Here is a 17,287-nt window from a genome sequence, read left to right as displayed (position 1 = left end):
ATGGAAATTGTTTTTGAGTTTTTTTTTAAATTTTTACCTTCTTTTATAAATAAAAAAAATAGGTACAGAATTCGTTCAAACTTGAGAAAAATTTTCTGAAGGCCAAGTGTCTTATACCAATCGATTCAGCTCGACGAACTGAGCAAATATCCGTGTATGTATATGTGTGTGTGTGTGTGTGTGTGTGTGTGTGTGTGTGTGTGTGTGTGTGTGTGTGTATGTGTGTGTGTGTGTGTGTGTGTGTGTGTGGGTCTGCATGTGTGTTGTCAACAAAGAGGTCGAGATCTCAGAGATGACTGGGTCGATTTTGATCAAACTAGTCTCAAATAAAAGGTTGCCTAGTCACCCTGAACGCTGATGAATGGTTTTGAGATCGGATGTTTACTTTTTGAGTTATACGAAGTTTTACGTCAAAATATCTGTCACAACTGACCTTGAAAACAAAATATGTTTTTAGACTTCGATTCCACACGCAAATAGCTATACAACAAGTCATAGATTGTTAAAATCCGTCCATTTTTAACGGAGATATCGATATTTTTTTCTTTAAGTGATTTTTTGCCTTATTCCTGTAGTAGAATTTTTACGTGCTTGATAATAAAGCGATGTTTCGGAGCAAAGTGAAACGCGATTTTCAATACTTTTTATGCGATTGTTTCTTAGCACCTAAAAGACTATGCACAGCACCGTTTTTCATGACGTTCCGATTTTAGCACGGTTCGTTTTTGGCAACATAAACGTTCGAACATGGCATGTGTATTTGATGACAGGTTTTCCAAATTCAAAACAAATTCATATTTATATTGTTTTATACTGCTTGCAACAATAATTGCTGGAAGAACACAACTTCCTACACCCTTATACCATTCGAAGAGGTTCGTCGAGATAAGAAAATATGTGTGTAAAAATTAATTTCATTAGTTTTCTCGGAGATGGCTTAACTGATTTCTACAAACTTGGTTTCATATAAACAGTCCTATGCTCCCATGAAAGGTTTCTGAATATCATTTAGATCTGACTTCTGGTTCCAGGACAACAAAATGATATATGTAATGAAATTAGAATAACGCCACTCATTTTGCTCGAACCTCTAACTGCCTGAACCCATTTCGTCTATCTAACATTCAAATAAAAAGTCATAAGGTCCTATAAAAACTACTTGTTTCATAATCAGATCCGACTTCCGGTTCAGAAGATACAGGGTGGCTAGTGTAAAAATTTCACATAAATTTATCGGATTTGTCGGGTTCATAGATTTTGAGAGCCAACGATCAAATAAACTTATTTCAGTTTTACTGGTATACGGTTTTCAATCCCGGAACGAACTCAAAAAATTGTATGTGGAACGCACTACGATTTCTTCAAATGGCTACACTGATTTTCAAAAATTTCTAATGTAATGATCAAAACTAGAAATCGAATTAAATGCTTTTTTCAGTGATTCCATAACCATAACCATCTGACATCACTGTACTCAGCTCAGCGCAACAGAAAGCTCAGTTCAGCCGGAAGCAGTTCAAGAACATTTCACTACAGAATCCAACAAACTTCCTGTCTTTTACAATTCGCCTTTTCATCCAGCAGCCAACCAACCAGCGACGCGAGCAAAACAGTCGGTAAGTGATTTCTAAACCCGACCACCAACCAAGAGGCAGACATTTTCTTTTCCCGTATTGTGTGGCAGTTTCCACCGGTTCCGGGGTGATTGTGGGGGAAAATAAATTTTCCAGACCGCATTCCCGCTCACCCGACGACGGCTGCCGTGCCGTTCGTTAAACTCAGTCAGTCAGTTAGTTAGTCGAGACGGCATATGCAGAATGCAGAACAAAGGGCGAAAAATCAATGCAATTTTATCGTTTTTCCACACCTGGAGTTCCTTCCGCCGGTCGGGTGCTTCCGCCTTTCTCGGCAGAGCTTCGATGCCAACAGTGGAACGACGTAACGGATTCTATTTCTGGATCGCTCCGGTCGATGTTCATCTGTGAGACTATTTTTGTAAACCGACCAAACCGAACTGCTAGGTTTTGTTTGCCGAGGCAGCTGAATAATACAACTTGACGGCTGTTATGATGGAATGACTGACTGACTGACTGACAGACGAGACGTTGGGCCTGTCAAAATCAGGCCGCCACCGCCAACGACGACGACGGTTGGGTCTGATATTCTACGTTCTTTCGTCGGAAAACTTCTTCGGATGTAGGCACTGCTTTGGACAGATGTCTGTTTGCGTTTGTGCCAGTCAACCGAGGGAACACACTTCGATCGATCCAGGACGGAAGAAAATTTTACCTCGACACTTTGCTCTTGATTGGTATCTGAAATGAATCTGATAGAGTTCCCACTGGTGAAAATACCGAAAGACAGGTAGCGTTTGAGAAGTGAGATACAAGCAGGGGGAGCTTTCGTTTTTTTTTTGTTTGCTGGATTGGATCGATCTGTACGGGATTGGAATCGACAGGCATTGGAAAGGTTGGTGAAAAAAATATTCAAAGAAACACCGAATAAATGCGGTGCTGAAAATAGTTTTAACCCTCAGGGTACGGACTATAAAAAAGTTACGTTCAGTACGGACTGGGTTAGCCTAACCCGGCGACTTTGATTGGGTGTATATCGAGCTGTACTTTGTCAATTTGAATAATTTTTTTTTATTTTGTGTGAAATTGTCTCAAAAATATAATAGAGTTGTCAGATTAATCATTTAACTGATTGAAAAAAAATTATAATGAAAAATGTGAACGGGTCTTGAATTTTTTTTGTAAAAAACGTTTTTTTTTCAAAATGCTGTAACTTTTTGAAAAAAAAAATATTAACATTGTATAACTCGCATTTGAAAGGTAAAAAGTAGTTCTTGCAAATGTCCATAACGGTTTTTTGATTTATTCCAAAAACTATATTTTTTTTGAAAAATGAAAATACGCGTTTTTTCGAGTTAGCGAAAAAACGTTGTTTTGTTGATTTATGATGATAAAGGTTAAAATTAATTACTTTGAGCGTAAAAAAATTGTTTCTCAGATATTGTTGAGTAGTATCATATAAATAAATACCAAACATAATTGTTAAAGGCGAATATTTATTATTAAAAAGTTACACAAGTCATGTTACATAATACGCTCTTAGCATGCAGGTATGAAGGCCGGCCGCGTTTGCACGGCGGGGCGCCTCTCGGAGCAGCTGCTTCTTCTTCGCCTGACAATGGCTCTCCTTCAGATTCTGCGTCTGTTTCAGAATCGTGAGAACTTTCCTCTTCCGCACCTACGGCGTCGTCGGTGTCACTGTCATTCTCTGTAACGCTGTCCTCCTCGTTTTCCTTGTACAACTCCTCCAAAGCAGCAACGCTTCGAGTGATTCGACGCGTTGCCATGTTTTTAATGCGTGTTCTTTAACAAAAAATTACAAGAAACAAAATTTAATGAGTTATAATTCACTACTAGCAGCAAAGATTTCGATATAAGACGTACGTTCAAGTGATTGAGATCTACTACAATACTTCGCTTACACCATGTACAACGCGTTATTTTGAGGTTAGAATCTACAAAATTAAGTAAAGAGTACATATTCTTACTTACCTTTTTATTCCTCAGCGGCAAACAGACGAAAATTAAAACTTAATTTTTTTGAAAATTTTGGATTTTGTAACGTTCGATACGGACTGGGTGTACCACACCCGAGCACAATGTTTATATGTGTCTAGCTCGGACACAAAGCGGAGACTGACTCTGCCACTTGGGCCTCTAATAGTGTGTACCTATAAGTTTTTTCCCCCCCTGGTCCGGACCCCCCTCGCCGACTCCTCTTCGTATGGCACTTCTTTCAAATTTCGCTCGGGTTACGGTAACCCAGTCCGTACCCTGAGGGTTAAGGGGGGAAGGTGTGCATGACATTTTAAAAACCCCAGCCAATATTTTTTTTATAACAAATGTGTTCAAAATTCAATACAACTGTGCAATACAATTCTCATTTCATTTTTCATATTTGGAAAAATAGCGCTGACTTTTAATATGTCGTGTACACCTACCCCCCTTGACAGAATTTTTAAGACCGTATTTATTATGTAATTCTTCGAAACATGATTTTTAAGAGGATTAAAGTAGGTTTTTAAGAGATATCACTGAAAAGTGGGATAAGTTCACCATTTCAAAACACCATTGCCATTTTGTCATTTGCATGTTAGTAACATATACGTTTAATGAAATAAATATTCAGGTCAAATAAAGAACATTTGACAAGAAGTATGGATTCACTACTTTGCTTCGGTAAAAAGTCCTGTCCGTTGAATTCTCGACAAAGCTTATGGGAGACATGCTCCATCGGTCTCGAACTGTAAACGTTGGATTCAACGACTCAAAAGTAGGGGTTTCAGTGTGAAAGTCAAAGAACGCACAGGCCAACCAAAATAAGATGCCGGATTGCGTTCCCAAACGCCGAATTTCAATACTCAAACTGAAAGACAAATGACAGCGAGGCTAAACGTTGACTATCATACCATTTTTGATCGTTTAAACGCTATTGGAAGGATTCAGATGGTGCGAAAATGGGTTCCTCATGAACGGAATGATAGACAGCAGGAACATCGGAAAAAAATGAGCGAAATTTTGCTTACTCGGCATGAAACTAAGGGTTTTCTGGTTCAGATCGTAACGGGAGATATGAAATGGAAATAATTTGAGAACCCTGTAAAATCAGAAGTGGACCCTCGCCAACTATTGACATCAAGACATCGATCTCAAAACCAAAATTTATCGAATGTCAGTTTCACCAAAACTCACCAAATATTACATTCACTAACGTTAAACCGATCATTCTTTAATAATTTATCAAACACTCAATAAATTTTAGTAAATTTCTCATAAATAAATGAAGAATTTTACCGATATTTACCGATCGTTAAATAAAAACTCTACAAAAATCCCATTCAAAATTTACCAAATATTTACATAAAATTTACAGATTGCCTTCCATAATTTAACGAACAAATTTCCCACAAATGATTGAAAGTTAACAAAAGGTAAACAAATTTAATTTCAAGAACTAATATTCAACGGAGGGGTCTTTCGATCCTATACAATTTCTTAGTCTAATTCGGATCCGACTACCAGCTCCGGATAGTAATAATAATAATGAGAATAATAATAATAATAATAATAATAATAATAATAATAATAATAATAATAATAATAATAATAATAATAATAATAATAATAATAATAATAATAATAATAATAATAATAATAATAATAATAATAATCATATTATTATAATAATGTAATATATAACAATATATACTGCAATATATAATAAATAATATAGTCGAAACACAGCAAGATAAGTTGCAATATAATTGAATGTTGTTTTTTTTTACTTTTTCAAAATTTGTTTGATATTTTGGGTTTATTCAGATTTTTTTTTGAAAATGCTCTCGGAATATCTGAAATTTTTTGGACCTATGGAATTTTGTTTGAATTATTAGGAACTTTCGGAAAATTTTTTATTGAGCTTTTGTAATTGTTAAGAAATTGTCACACTTCTAAGAAAATTTTCGAAATTTTTCTTTTAATTTTTTCGGAATTTTATCGGTATTGTTAGGAATTGTATTTTTGATTTTTTTAAAAATAATAAAATTTTTTGAATATTTTAAACATTTTCCGGAAAATAGTATTGTTTTGAAACTTTTGAATATTCTGGAATTTTTTTTTTTTTAAGTTTTGTGGGAAATTTTTTTATTTCATGGGAAATTTTTGGTTTTCAGGATTTTTTTTTGGTATAATATTTTGGAATATTTGGCAAATTTTTCGTAATTTAAGGATTCCGTTTCATTTTTAAGAAATTTTATAATTTTTTTTCGGTATTTTTTGAAAATTTTTGGATTATTTTATATTTTGGGGTAATACTTTGGACTTACTGGGATTTTTTTAGGTTTTGCTTTTGTAATTTTTTATTTTGCTTTTGTGATTTTTAAGAAATTTTCACAGTTTAAGAAAAAATTTTTGGAATTTTTCTTTTGAAGTTTTCGGAATTTTATTGGTGTTATTAGGATTGGTTATTGTGTTTTTGATTTTTTTGGAAACAATTAAATTTTTGGGATATTTCTTACATTTTTCGGAAAATAGTTGAAGTTTGTTGGATCTTTAGATATATTTTAAATTTCTGGGGAATATTTTTGATAATTTGATGAAGAAAAAGATTTTTTACCCCCAAATTAATGCTAGGCGCACAAAAAACATGTAATTCTTTCGTTTTTTTTTAATTTATTGCAATTGCAAATATTTTAGAATTTTTTTTATGATTTTTGAATTTTTTTTTGTTTTTTTTAAAGATTGCTGAGAATTGTTTTGGAACTTTTATGTTTTGTGGGATTTTTTTTTATATTTTGTGGGAAATTTTAGGTTTTTTAAACTTTTTTCGGTATAAATAAATTTAAGGATTCCGTTTCATTTTAAGGAATTTTTTAAAATTTTGTTCGGTAATTTTTGAAAATTTTTGGATTATTTTATATTTTTGGGTAATATTTTGGACTTACTGGGATGTTTTTAGGTTTTGCTTTTGTAATTTTAATTTTGCTTTTGTAATTTTAATTTTGCTTTTGTAATTTTTAAGGAATTTTCACACATCTGGGAAAATTTCCGGAATTTTTCTTTTACATTTTTCGGAATTTTTTTGGTACTGTTAGGAAGTGTATTTTTGATTTTTTTTTTTAAATAATTAAATTCTTCGGATATTTTAAAATTTTCCGGAAAATAGTTCAGGTTTATTGGATTTTTAGATATATTTTGAATTTCTTGGGAATATTTTCGATAATCTGATGGAGAAAAAGTTTATTTTTACCCCCAAATTGATGGCAGGGGCACAATTAACACCTAATTTCGATTTTTTGTAAAATTTTTGGAAACCACAGAAAATTTTAAAAAAAGGTTTCAAAAATTTTAAAAATTTCAAAAATGTTTAACAAATTCCTAAAAAATCCAGAAAAAAACTGAAAAAGTGAAAAATATTACTAAAATATATAAAAAAATCCAAAAATTGTCAAAAATTCTCAAACATATTTTTTAGGATTTTTTTAAAATGATTTTTTGAAATTTTATTTTGGATTTCTGGAAGTTGTTTTGAAACTTTGAAATATTCCGGAATTTGTTGGATTTTTTTTTTATTTTTTGAAAACTTTTGTTTTTTTTAGATATTTTTGGTATATTATTTTGGAATTTTTCGAAATTATAAGGTTTATCCGTTTTAATTTTAGGATTTTTTTTTGGAAAAATACACAATTTTCGATAACCTGATGGAGAAAAAGTTTATTTTTACCCCCAAATTAATGCTAGGCGCACAGCACAACACACATGTAATTTCGATTTTTGGTAAAACTTTTGGAAATCACAAAAAAATTTGAAAAAGGTCTCAAAAATTTTAAAAATTTCAAATTCCTAAAAAATAAAAAAAAATCCAGAAAAAACTAGAAAAGTCCAAAATATGACCAAAAAATATTAAAAAAAAATCCAAAAATTGTCAAAAATTCTCGAACATATTTTTTAGGATTTTTTTTAAATGATTTTTTGAGTTTTTTTTTGGATTTGTGGAAGTTGTTTTGAAACTTTGAAATATTTCGGAATTTGTTGGATTTTTTTTTATTTTTTGAAAACTTTTGTTAATTTTTTGGATATTTTTGGTATATTATTTTGGAATTTTTCGAAATTTTAAGGTTTATCCGTTTTATTTTTAGGATTTTTTTTTTGAAAAAATACACAATTTTCAATAATCTGAGAAAAAGTTTATTTTTACCCCCAAATTAATGCTAGGCGCACAGCACAACACACATGTAATTTCGATTTTTGGTAAAACTTTTGGAAATCACAAAAAATTTTGAAAAAGGTCTCAAAAATTTTAAAAATTTCAAATTTCTAAGAAATAAAAAAAAATCCAGAAAAAACTAAAAAAGTCCAAAATATGACCAAAAAATATTTAAAAAAATCCAAAAATTGTCAAAAATTCTCGAGCATATTTTTTAGGATTTTTTTTAAATGATTTTTTAAGTTTTTTTTTTTGGATTTGTGGAAGTTGTTTTGAAACTTTGAAATATTTCGGAATTTGTTGGATTTTTTTTTATTTTTTGAAAACTTTTGTTAATTTTTTGGATATTTTTGGTATATTATTTTGGAATTTTTCGAAATTTTAAGGTTTATCCGTTTTATTTTTAGGATTTTTTTTTTGAAAAAATACACAATTTTCAATAATCTGAGAAAAAGTTTATTTTTACCCCCAAATTAATGCTAGGCGCACAGCACAACACACATGTAATTTCGATTTTTGGTAAAACTTTTGGAAATCACAAAAAATTTTGAAAAAGGTCTCAAAAATTTTAAAAATTTCAAATTTCTAAGAAATAAAAAAAAATCCAGAAAAAACTAAAAAAGTCCAAAATATGACCAAAAAATATTTAAAAAAATCCAAAAATTGTCAAAAATTCTCGAGCATATTTTTTAGGATTTTTTTTAAATGATTTTTTAAGTTTTTTTTTTGGATTTGTGGAAGTTGTTTTGAAGCTTTGAAATATTTCGGAATTTGTTGGATTTTTTTTTATTTTTTGAAAACTTTTGTTAAATTTTTGGATATTTTTGGTATATTATTTTGGAATTTTTCGTAATTTTAAGGTTTATCCGTTTTATTTTTAGGATTTTTTTTTTGAAAAAATACACCATTTTCAATAATCTGAGAAAAAGTTTATTTTTACCCCCAAATTAATGCTAGGCGCACAGCACAACACACATGTAATTTCGATTTTTGGTAAAACTTTTGGAAATCACAAAAAATTTTGAAAAAGGTCTCAAAAATTTTAAAAATTTCAAATTTCAAGGAAATAAAAAAAAATCCAGAAAAAACTAAAAAAGTCCAAAATATGACCAAAAAATATTTAAAAAAATCCAAAAATTGTCAAAAATTCTCGAGCATATTTTTTAGGATTTTTTTTAAATGATTTTTTAAGTTTTTTTTTTTGGATTTGTGGAAGTTGTTTTGAAACTTTGAAATATTTCGGAATTTGTTGGATTTTTTTTTATTTTTTGAAAACTTTTGTTAATTTTTTGGATATTTTTGGTATATTATTTTGGAATTTTTCGAAATTTTAAGGTTTATCCGTTTTATTTTTAGGATTTTTTTTTTGAAAAAATACACAATTTTCAATAATCTGAGAAAAAGTTTATTTTTACCCCCAAATTAATGCTAGGCGCACAGCACAACACACATGTAATTTCGATTTTTGGTAAAACTTTTGGAAATCACAAAAAATTTTGAAAAAGGTCTCAAAAATTTTAAAAATTTCAAATTTCTAAGAAATAAAAAAAAATCCAGAAAAAACTAAAAAAGTCCAAAATATGACCAAAAAATATTTAAAAAAATCCAAAAATTGTCAAAAATTCTCGAGCATATTTTTTAGGATTTTTTTTAAATGATTTTTTAAGTTTTTTTTTTTGGATTTGTGGAAGTTGTTTTGAAGCTTTGAAATATTTCGGAATTTGTTGGATTTTTTTTTATTTTTTGAAAACTTTTGTTAATTTTTTGGATATTTTTGGTATATTATTTTGGAATTTTTCGTAATTTTAAGGTTTATCCGTTTTATTTTTAGGATTTTTTTTTTGAAAAAATACACCATTTTCAATAATCTGAGAAAAAGTTTATTTTTACCCCCAAATTAATGCTAGGCGCACAACAAACATGTAATATCGATTTTTTGTAAAATTTTTTGAAATCACAGAAATTTAAAAAAAAGGTTTAAAAAATTTAAAAAATTTCAAAAATTTTTTACAAAATCCTTAAAAATCCAGAAAAAAATGCAGTAAGTCCAAAATATGACCAAAATATATAAGAAAATCCAAAACTTGTCAAAAATTCTCTGAAACATTTTTAGGATTTTTTTAAATGATTTTTTGAAATTTTGTTAGTTTTTTTTATTTCTGGGAACTGTTTTGAAACTTTGAAATATTTCGGGTATTTTTGAAATTTTTATATTTTGTGGGAAATGTAGGATTTTTTAGTTTTTTTTTGGTATGGTTCTTTGGAATATTTTGCAAATTTTTCGAAATTTAGGGATTCCGTTTCATTTTTAGGAATGTTTTAATTTTTTTTTCGGTATTTTTTGGAAAAATACATAATAGTTTTCAAGATTTTTCGAAAATTTTGACAATTTTTTGATTTTTTGGTAATATTTAGGACTTACTGGGATTTTTCAGGTTTTTTTTGTTGAATTTTTAAGAGATTTTAAATATTTTTGAAATTTTTAAAATTTTAGGGAAATTTTGGGAACTTCTCGGGATTTTTTAAAATTGTTTTGTGATTTTTCGGAATTTTTTGGATTTTGGATTCTGTTGTTAGTTGAGAAGTAAATGGTGATATGATGATACTTTTCGGTGAGACCTTCATATGAGACCTATTCCTTTTCAGAGCCTTTTGGAGTTGAACATGGGGAACAATACCATGGAAATTCGCACAAACGGAAATCATGCGAAAGATGGACATTTCTAACATGTATTATCCGGAACCGAAAGTCGGAATGAAATTTAGTAGCAGTCGATAAGGCTAGTTCATATGGATCTCATTTTGGATCTAAATTGATGGCTGGTGTCAGAAATAGTTGTAAGCTTCATTCCGGTGACTTTCGATCTCTACTTCCGGAACTGAAAATTGATGACTGGTACAGGCAAAGTGGGTTTGTTTTTTTGCAATATACTATGATAAATCTTGCAATTTACTGTATGGGCTGTAACTTTCAAGCCGTTCCACACCCTCTCATTCTGCTAATAACGCATAAGGCGATGGCAACTCAGTCGAAGCCGTTCATCATAGACACGCGGGCCATGAGGCATGAGATAGGAACTTGTGAGGACTTAGTTATCGCTAATACCTTCCGACGACCGGGTGGGTAATTTCAGAGACGTAATCTATTTAGGCGCTTGTTGCGAAGTTATATCGAAGGAAGAAATTCAGCTTTCCATTCACGATTATTCGCATATTCAGGTGCTATTTTTGATTTGGATAATATTCTGAAGTCATTCTCTAATCGCTATATTATCACTTCTATACTATACTGGGCAGAGCTTAAATTTTCAACAACAAAAATACTTGATCTAGCAAGCCACTTGCAGCTGTTGTAGGAAAAAAAACCTTTGGTACAGCCAAATAGTCTTTTTCTCTTGTGTCAGGATTTAATCGCTCCACGTATTCTATTCAAAAAAAAACAATACAGATTTTGAAACTGAAAAGAAATCACTTTATTTGGAACTCAGAAACCTCAGAACCCAACACTGACCCGTTGCTATTCTGTTGCAGCCACTTTCTTAACCGTTGATTCGCCAATGACACCGGCTACGATTTCGTCGTCCTTGATCAGGTAGCATTCCAACTTGAAGCGACCTTCACGTAAAAACTCCGAATAATCCTGTCCCTCGAAGGTGTACTGTCTGACCCAGTAATCCGTCGGTGACAGAGGACAGCTGTCGTAGTGCGGCAAGTTGCTGATGTCCTTCAATTCACCGTAGAAGTACCTTCGGTAGGTTGTCTTCATGAACTTGCAAACCGGTTTCTGGATATTCATTATATTGTCGTACATCGGAGGATCGTCAGTCGTCAGATCAGCCCGACTCAATCGCATGGACACTTCGTAGCTATCGTCCAACGGTACCAATTGACGAATGTTTCCGGAAGCTTCAAACCTTAGTTCGGATAGTTTATCCAGGGTGTAGTTATATTGGAAGAAATTTTCCGTACCCTCGGTGGTCCGCAAACCGTGGTAGTCAATATCGTAGCTCTGTGGATGAAAGTTTGTGACGATGAATGACAACTTCGCGGAATTAAAGCATAACCTACCGTTCCCGTAGTTTCCACTAACAGAAGAAACAGAACTTTGAAGAAACAAAATAGCAGTAGCATTTTGACGACTTCTGTTGTATAAACAAAATTTCCTTTCAGTTGGAGTAAACGTCTCCGAATGCGATCGAAAGTTGGTTTACATCCAAATATGAACTAGTCATTGGGTGCGGAAGTCATGTAGAGAGATGTAGATTGCAGCAAAACAACGGCGAAATTGACAGTTTACAGACTTTATTGAATTTTGTCACGCGAGGTTTTTTTTCCTATCTCCATCAGCGATCGCAACATCCGTGCAGAAAAAAAGACTCGTTGATGATTCGTACGACGTACACGTGCTGTTGCGAGATGGAAAATCTCTGCTTCTGGTATCTGCGCAGCGATGGACATGCAAAATCCGTTCTTAGCATCCGGTAGAACACAGCAGTTATTTTGTACGATACTATGAAAACAATCATCAAAATGAATCGTTTCCCGGAATTGAGTTCGAGATGTAGTGAGTATATATTCTGGTTCCAGTTTTTTTTCAATTAGACAGGCTTTACTAATCCACGTGAAATGTCTCGAGCAGGCATTCTAGCAAATAGTGCCGTTGATGTTTCGCTCATATCTGAGCACCAAACCCCTCTGTTATGTTTGTGTTTGTTCTGTCGGGACTGACTTTTGCTTGTTAGTTTCATTTCATATTCCTCACCAGATATGCCAGATAAAATATATAAAATATATGGACAGGTATCGTCAAGAAGTTTTGCTGCATTAAAAAAACACAACGTTTTGAAGTTTTGGCGGTTAAGTCATATGTAAGATTACATCTTTCGAACCGGGAATGTTTGACCTAATTCTACAAACTTGATCAGAGACATAATTCCAGCTTTTAAACAAGCCTAGGTTTATCGAAATTCGTTGATTATTTTCGGGAAGTTTGAGCCGATGAGAAAAGTGCAGTTCGTCGGTTACGTCACTTATGCCGTTATACCTCCGGAACCGAAAGTGGCGGCTATTTGATCTTGATCAATAGCGAAACAATAGCTTTTAAAGCTCGCTGAAATCCGGAAACGTACAAAATATTTGTTACTTCGGAAAATTTTCGTAAAAAATTACATACTTTCGGAAATCCGCGTAAAAAAATGCGTAACTTCAGAAATCAGCGTAAAAAATCGTGAGATTTCGAAAATCCATGTAATAAAAACTGCGTAGCTTCGAAAAAAGACTTCGGAAATCCGCGTAAACATCGTGAAATTTTGGAAGTCCGCGTAAAAAATTGCGTTACTTCAGAGATTTGCGTAAAAAATACTGCTTAACCTTGAAAATCTGTGAAGCTTCGGAAATCTACGAAAATAAAAATATAAGACTTAAGAAATCCGTGTAAAAATCGCGAAACTTGAAAAATCAGCGTAAAAAAATCACGTAAATTCGGAGATCGGCAGAAAAAAATCGTAAATTCCCGGAAGTTCGCTTAAATAAAACTACGTAATTTCGGAAATACACGTGAAAAAAAATCGCTAAATTTATAAAATTTGCGTAAAAAACTGCGTAATTTCGAAAATCTGTGTAAAAACCATGTAATTTCAAAAATCCGTGTAATTTCGGAAATCCGTGTGAAAAAAACTGCGGAGCTTCAGAAATCTCTGTAAAACCCGCGTAGCTTCGGTGATCCGTGCAAAAATATGTGAAATTTCGGAAATCCGAGTAAATGAAACTGCGTAACTTTGGGAATTTGAATAAAAAAAAACCGTGAAACTTCAAAAATCGCGAAAAATCGAAAATCTGCCAAAAAACATCGCCTAATTTGGAAGATCGTAACATAAAAAAAACACACGAAACCTTAGAAATCTACATAAAATATTGCGAAGCTTTGGAAATTCTCGTAAACAAAATTACGTAACTTCTAAAATCTGAATAAAAAACGAGTAACTTCAGGAAAACTACTTACTTTGAAAAATCCGCGTAAAAAAATCGCCAATCTTTGAAAAATCCGCGTAAATGCGAGCTTGGGGAATCCTCGCAAAAACCTCTTCAATCCGGAAATCAGCGTAAAAGATCATAAAACTTCGAAAAATCCGCATGAAAAATCTCGCGAAACTTCGCAAATCCGCGTGAAAAAAACAACGAAACTTCGGAAAATCCGCGTACTTTCGGAAATCCGCGTAAAAAAAATTGTTAAACTCTGGAAATCTGCATAAAAAACTGCGTAACTTCGGAAAGCCGCATAAGAAATTCACGAAACTTTGAAAATTCGCGTAAATAAAACTGCGTAGCTTCGGGAATTCGCGTGAAAAAACTGCGTAACTACAGAAATCTGCCTAAATAATACTACGTGACTTTGAAAATCCGCGTAAAAAACAACGTAACATCGGAACTCCCCGTCAAAAATCGCGAAAGTTCGGTAATATGTGTATAAAAATTGCGTAATTTCGGAAATCCGCAAAAAAAAAACTTCGGAAACCCTCGTAAAAAAGCAGCGGAATTTCTGGAATCTGCGTAAAAAAATCGAAAAAATTTTGGTAAATCAGTGAAAAAATTCCCGAAACTTTGGACATTCGCGTAAAAAAACAGCTTCACATCGAAACTCCGTGTCAAAAATCGCGAAAAATCGAAAATCTGCCAAAAAACATCGGGTAATTTCGAAGATCGTAATGTAAAAAAAACACGAAACCTAAGAAATCCACGTTAAAAACTCGTGATACTTCATAAATCCGTGTAAAAATATTGCGAAGCTTTGGAAATTCTCGTAAAAAAAACTGCGTAACTTCGAAAATCTTATTAAAAACCGAGTAACTTCAGGAAAACTTTAAACTTCGAAAAATCTGCGCAAAAAAAATCGCGAAACTTTGAAAAATCCACGTAAATGAAGCTGCGAACTTTGGAATCCCTCTAAAAACCGCGTAACTTCGGAAATGAGCGAGAAAATCATAAAACTTCGGGAAATTCGCGTGAAAAAAAACACGAAACTTCGGAAAATCCGCGTAAAAAAACACCAAAACTTCGGAAAATCCGCGTGAAACAAAAACCTAAGACTTTGGAAATCCGCATAAATAACTCCGTAACTTCGGGAATTCGCGTAAAAACCGCGAAACTTAAAAAATCCACCTGAAAAAACTGCAAAATATCGTAACTTCGCGTCAAAAATCGCGTAATTTCGAGAATTCTCATAAAAACTGGGTAACTTCGGAAAACCCTTGTAAATCCGCGCCAAAAAAATGCGAAACTTTGGAAACTCGCTTGAAAAAAAACTGCGTAACTTAGACAAACCGTGTAACTTCAAGACTCCGCGTAAAAAACGCCTATCTTCGGAAATCCGTGTAAAAACAGTGAAACTTCAAAAATTCTGCGTAACGTCGGAAATCCTTGTGAAAACCGCTTAGCTTCGGAAATCCGCGTAAAACATTGGGCAATTTCGGAAATCTGCGCAAATAAAACTACGTGACCTAAAAAATCCGCGTAAAAAACAACGTAACATCGGAACTCCGCTTCAAAAACATCGGAACTCCGCGAAATTTGCGAAAATAAATCGCGTAATTTCAGAAATCCTCATAAAAACTGTGTCACTTCGGAATGCCCTCGTAAAAATGCTGCGGGGTTTCGGAGATCCTCGTTAAAAAATTACGTGAAATTTTGGAAATCCGCTTAGAAAACTGCGTAACTTAAAAAAACCCTCGCAAAAAACTGCATAACTTCGGAAAATCCGCATAACTGCGGAAATCCGCGAAACTTTGGTAATCCGCATAAAAAACTGCGGAACTTCGGAAATACGCATAAAAAATATTCGCAAATCCGCGAAAAACGAATCGCGAATCTTCGGAAATCGGTGAAATTTTGGAAATTCGTAATGCGTAGCTTCTAAAATCCGCAAGGAAAATCACGGAAAACCACGAAAAATGCGTTACTTCGGAAATCCGCATAAAAATACTGCGCAACTTTTAAAATCTGCGGATAATAGGGTAGCTTTGAAAATCCGCGTAAAAAATTGGGAAATTCACATAAAAAATCGCAAATCGGAAATCCGCATAAAAAAACTACGTTAATTCTAAAACCCACGAAAAAATCGCATTACGGAAATCCACGTAAAAAGAAAACGCGTAAAAAACCCGTAACTTCGGAAATCCTCGAGAAAAAATCACGAAATTTAGGAAATCCGTGTAACTTTGGAAATCCGCGTAGTTTACTGAATCCGTGTAAAAAATCACAAAACTTCGGAAATCCTCGTAGAAAAACTGCAAAACTTCGAATACTTGCGTTACTTCAGAAATCCGCATAAAAAACTGCGAAAATTCGCGAAAGCTCGGAAATTTGCGTAGAAAACCACGTAATTTTGGAAATCCGTGTGAAAAAAATCATGAAACTTCGGATATCTGCGTATCTTTGGAAGTTCGTGAAAAAACCTGTATAACTTCGGGAATCCATATAAAAAAAAACTGCGTAACTTCGGAAATCCACGTAAAACGAAACCGTGTAAAAATGATCTCAGCCCATAAGCAAACGATTATCTGCCTGATATCTGTTAATTTGTCTATTCTCTGCTCGACTTGTTGAACGACTGGGTCGGTGGCCTTCTGCCAAGTAGGCACCACCTACACGATTTGACTTCTTGTAATTCGAATGAAAACTATAGTTACAGTAATTGAAATGATCACAAGCGCATTCCAAGTGCATTCACGGACACGAGATAAATTGGATATTATTTTTTTATGATTTTAGCACCCACCAAAGACTAGAGCAACTCTTCGCTCTAGTTGGAATTATCGACACCGAAGCGAAAGCAAGTGAGTTTTCTTTTGTATTTTTTTTTCTCCTAATTCCACGAAGCCAGTTAAGACAATCGCTGAAGCACCTTCTCGGGTTAATTACATCGGAAGGAAAACCAAACATTTTCACTTAAAGAACTCGGAGAGAGAGAGAAAAAAACTCCGAACCATTGTCAAACGGTCCGAAGACCGGACCACCGTCGAAGCGGACTACTTCTACCACTCGGACTTCGATTGCGATTCCGGGACCCGGACCGAACCGGGGTCCGCAGGGGCGACGAATTTACAATTTTGCCCGGTTCTGTGCATTTTAATTAAAATTTTCAACCCAAGCGCGTTTGCATTCAAGCTGTGAGGAGAGAGGATTACGGCAATGGCATTGCAAATCAGCGTCATTGTGAACGTGTGCCGCTGCAGCTGAGGATGACGACGCTGACGCCACCGTCGACTGCCGGATGCCATCGTCGTCGTCGTCGTCGTCTTCGCATGCTGTCGGTGGGGAATGGCAAATTGCCAGCATAGCAGGAAATCGCTCGGACGGAGCGGATTCTGCACTCGCGCACGAGTGCATCTTTATGTCTGGTGCTAATTTTTTCATTAATGTGCGAAACGGTTGCTGTATAATAATCGCTCCGATTCCGGTGAGACGACACTCACACGAAATGGTAAAATAGTTCCTGAACTCGAATCAACTT

The 17,287-nt window shown here is 33.5% G+C and overlaps 2 protein-coding genes across 6 annotated transcripts in view; both read right to left on the bottom strand.

Annotated features, from left to right (window-relative positions):
- Positions 1-17,287, bottom strand: part of LOC131426090 (diacylglycerol kinase zeta) — a 473,898-nt gene that overhangs the window by 319,013 nt on the left and 137,598 nt on the right. The window lies entirely within an intron of this gene.
- LOC131426093 (uncharacterized) lies at positions 9,946-17,283 on the bottom strand. The gene is made up of 2 exons (XM_058588534.1): positions 11,848-17,283; positions 9,946-11,788 (listed from the first exon to the last, which is right to left on the bottom strand). Exons 1-2 carry the CDS (start codon positions 11,908-11,910, stop codon positions 11,297-11,299), a joined length of 555 nt encoding a protein of 184 aa, XP_058444517.1. The 5' UTR covers positions 11,911-17,283; the 3' UTR covers positions 9,946-11,296.

This window comes from Malaya genurostris, chromosome 1 (assembly GCF_030247185.1).
Source record: "Malaya genurostris strain Urasoe2022 chromosome 1, Malgen_1.1, whole genome shotgun sequence".
Classification (NCBI taxonomy): domain Eukaryota; kingdom Metazoa; phylum Arthropoda; class Insecta; order Diptera; family Culicidae; genus Malaya; species Malaya genurostris.
The sequence above is the reverse complement of the archived record's forward strand: the minus strand, read 5'-3'. Positions and strand labels throughout refer to the sequence as shown.

Excerpts from the sequence above, each read along its gene's own strand:
- LOC131426093 (XM_058588534.1), bottom strand. The coding sequence starts at position 11,910 with ATGCTACTGCTATTTTGTTTCTTCAAAGTTCTGTTTCTTCTGTTAGTG. Across the intron at positions 11,789-11,847 it reads TAGTGGAAACTACGGGAACG|AGCTACGATATTGACTACCA; the intron begins GTAGGTTATGCT and ends TTTCATCCACAG.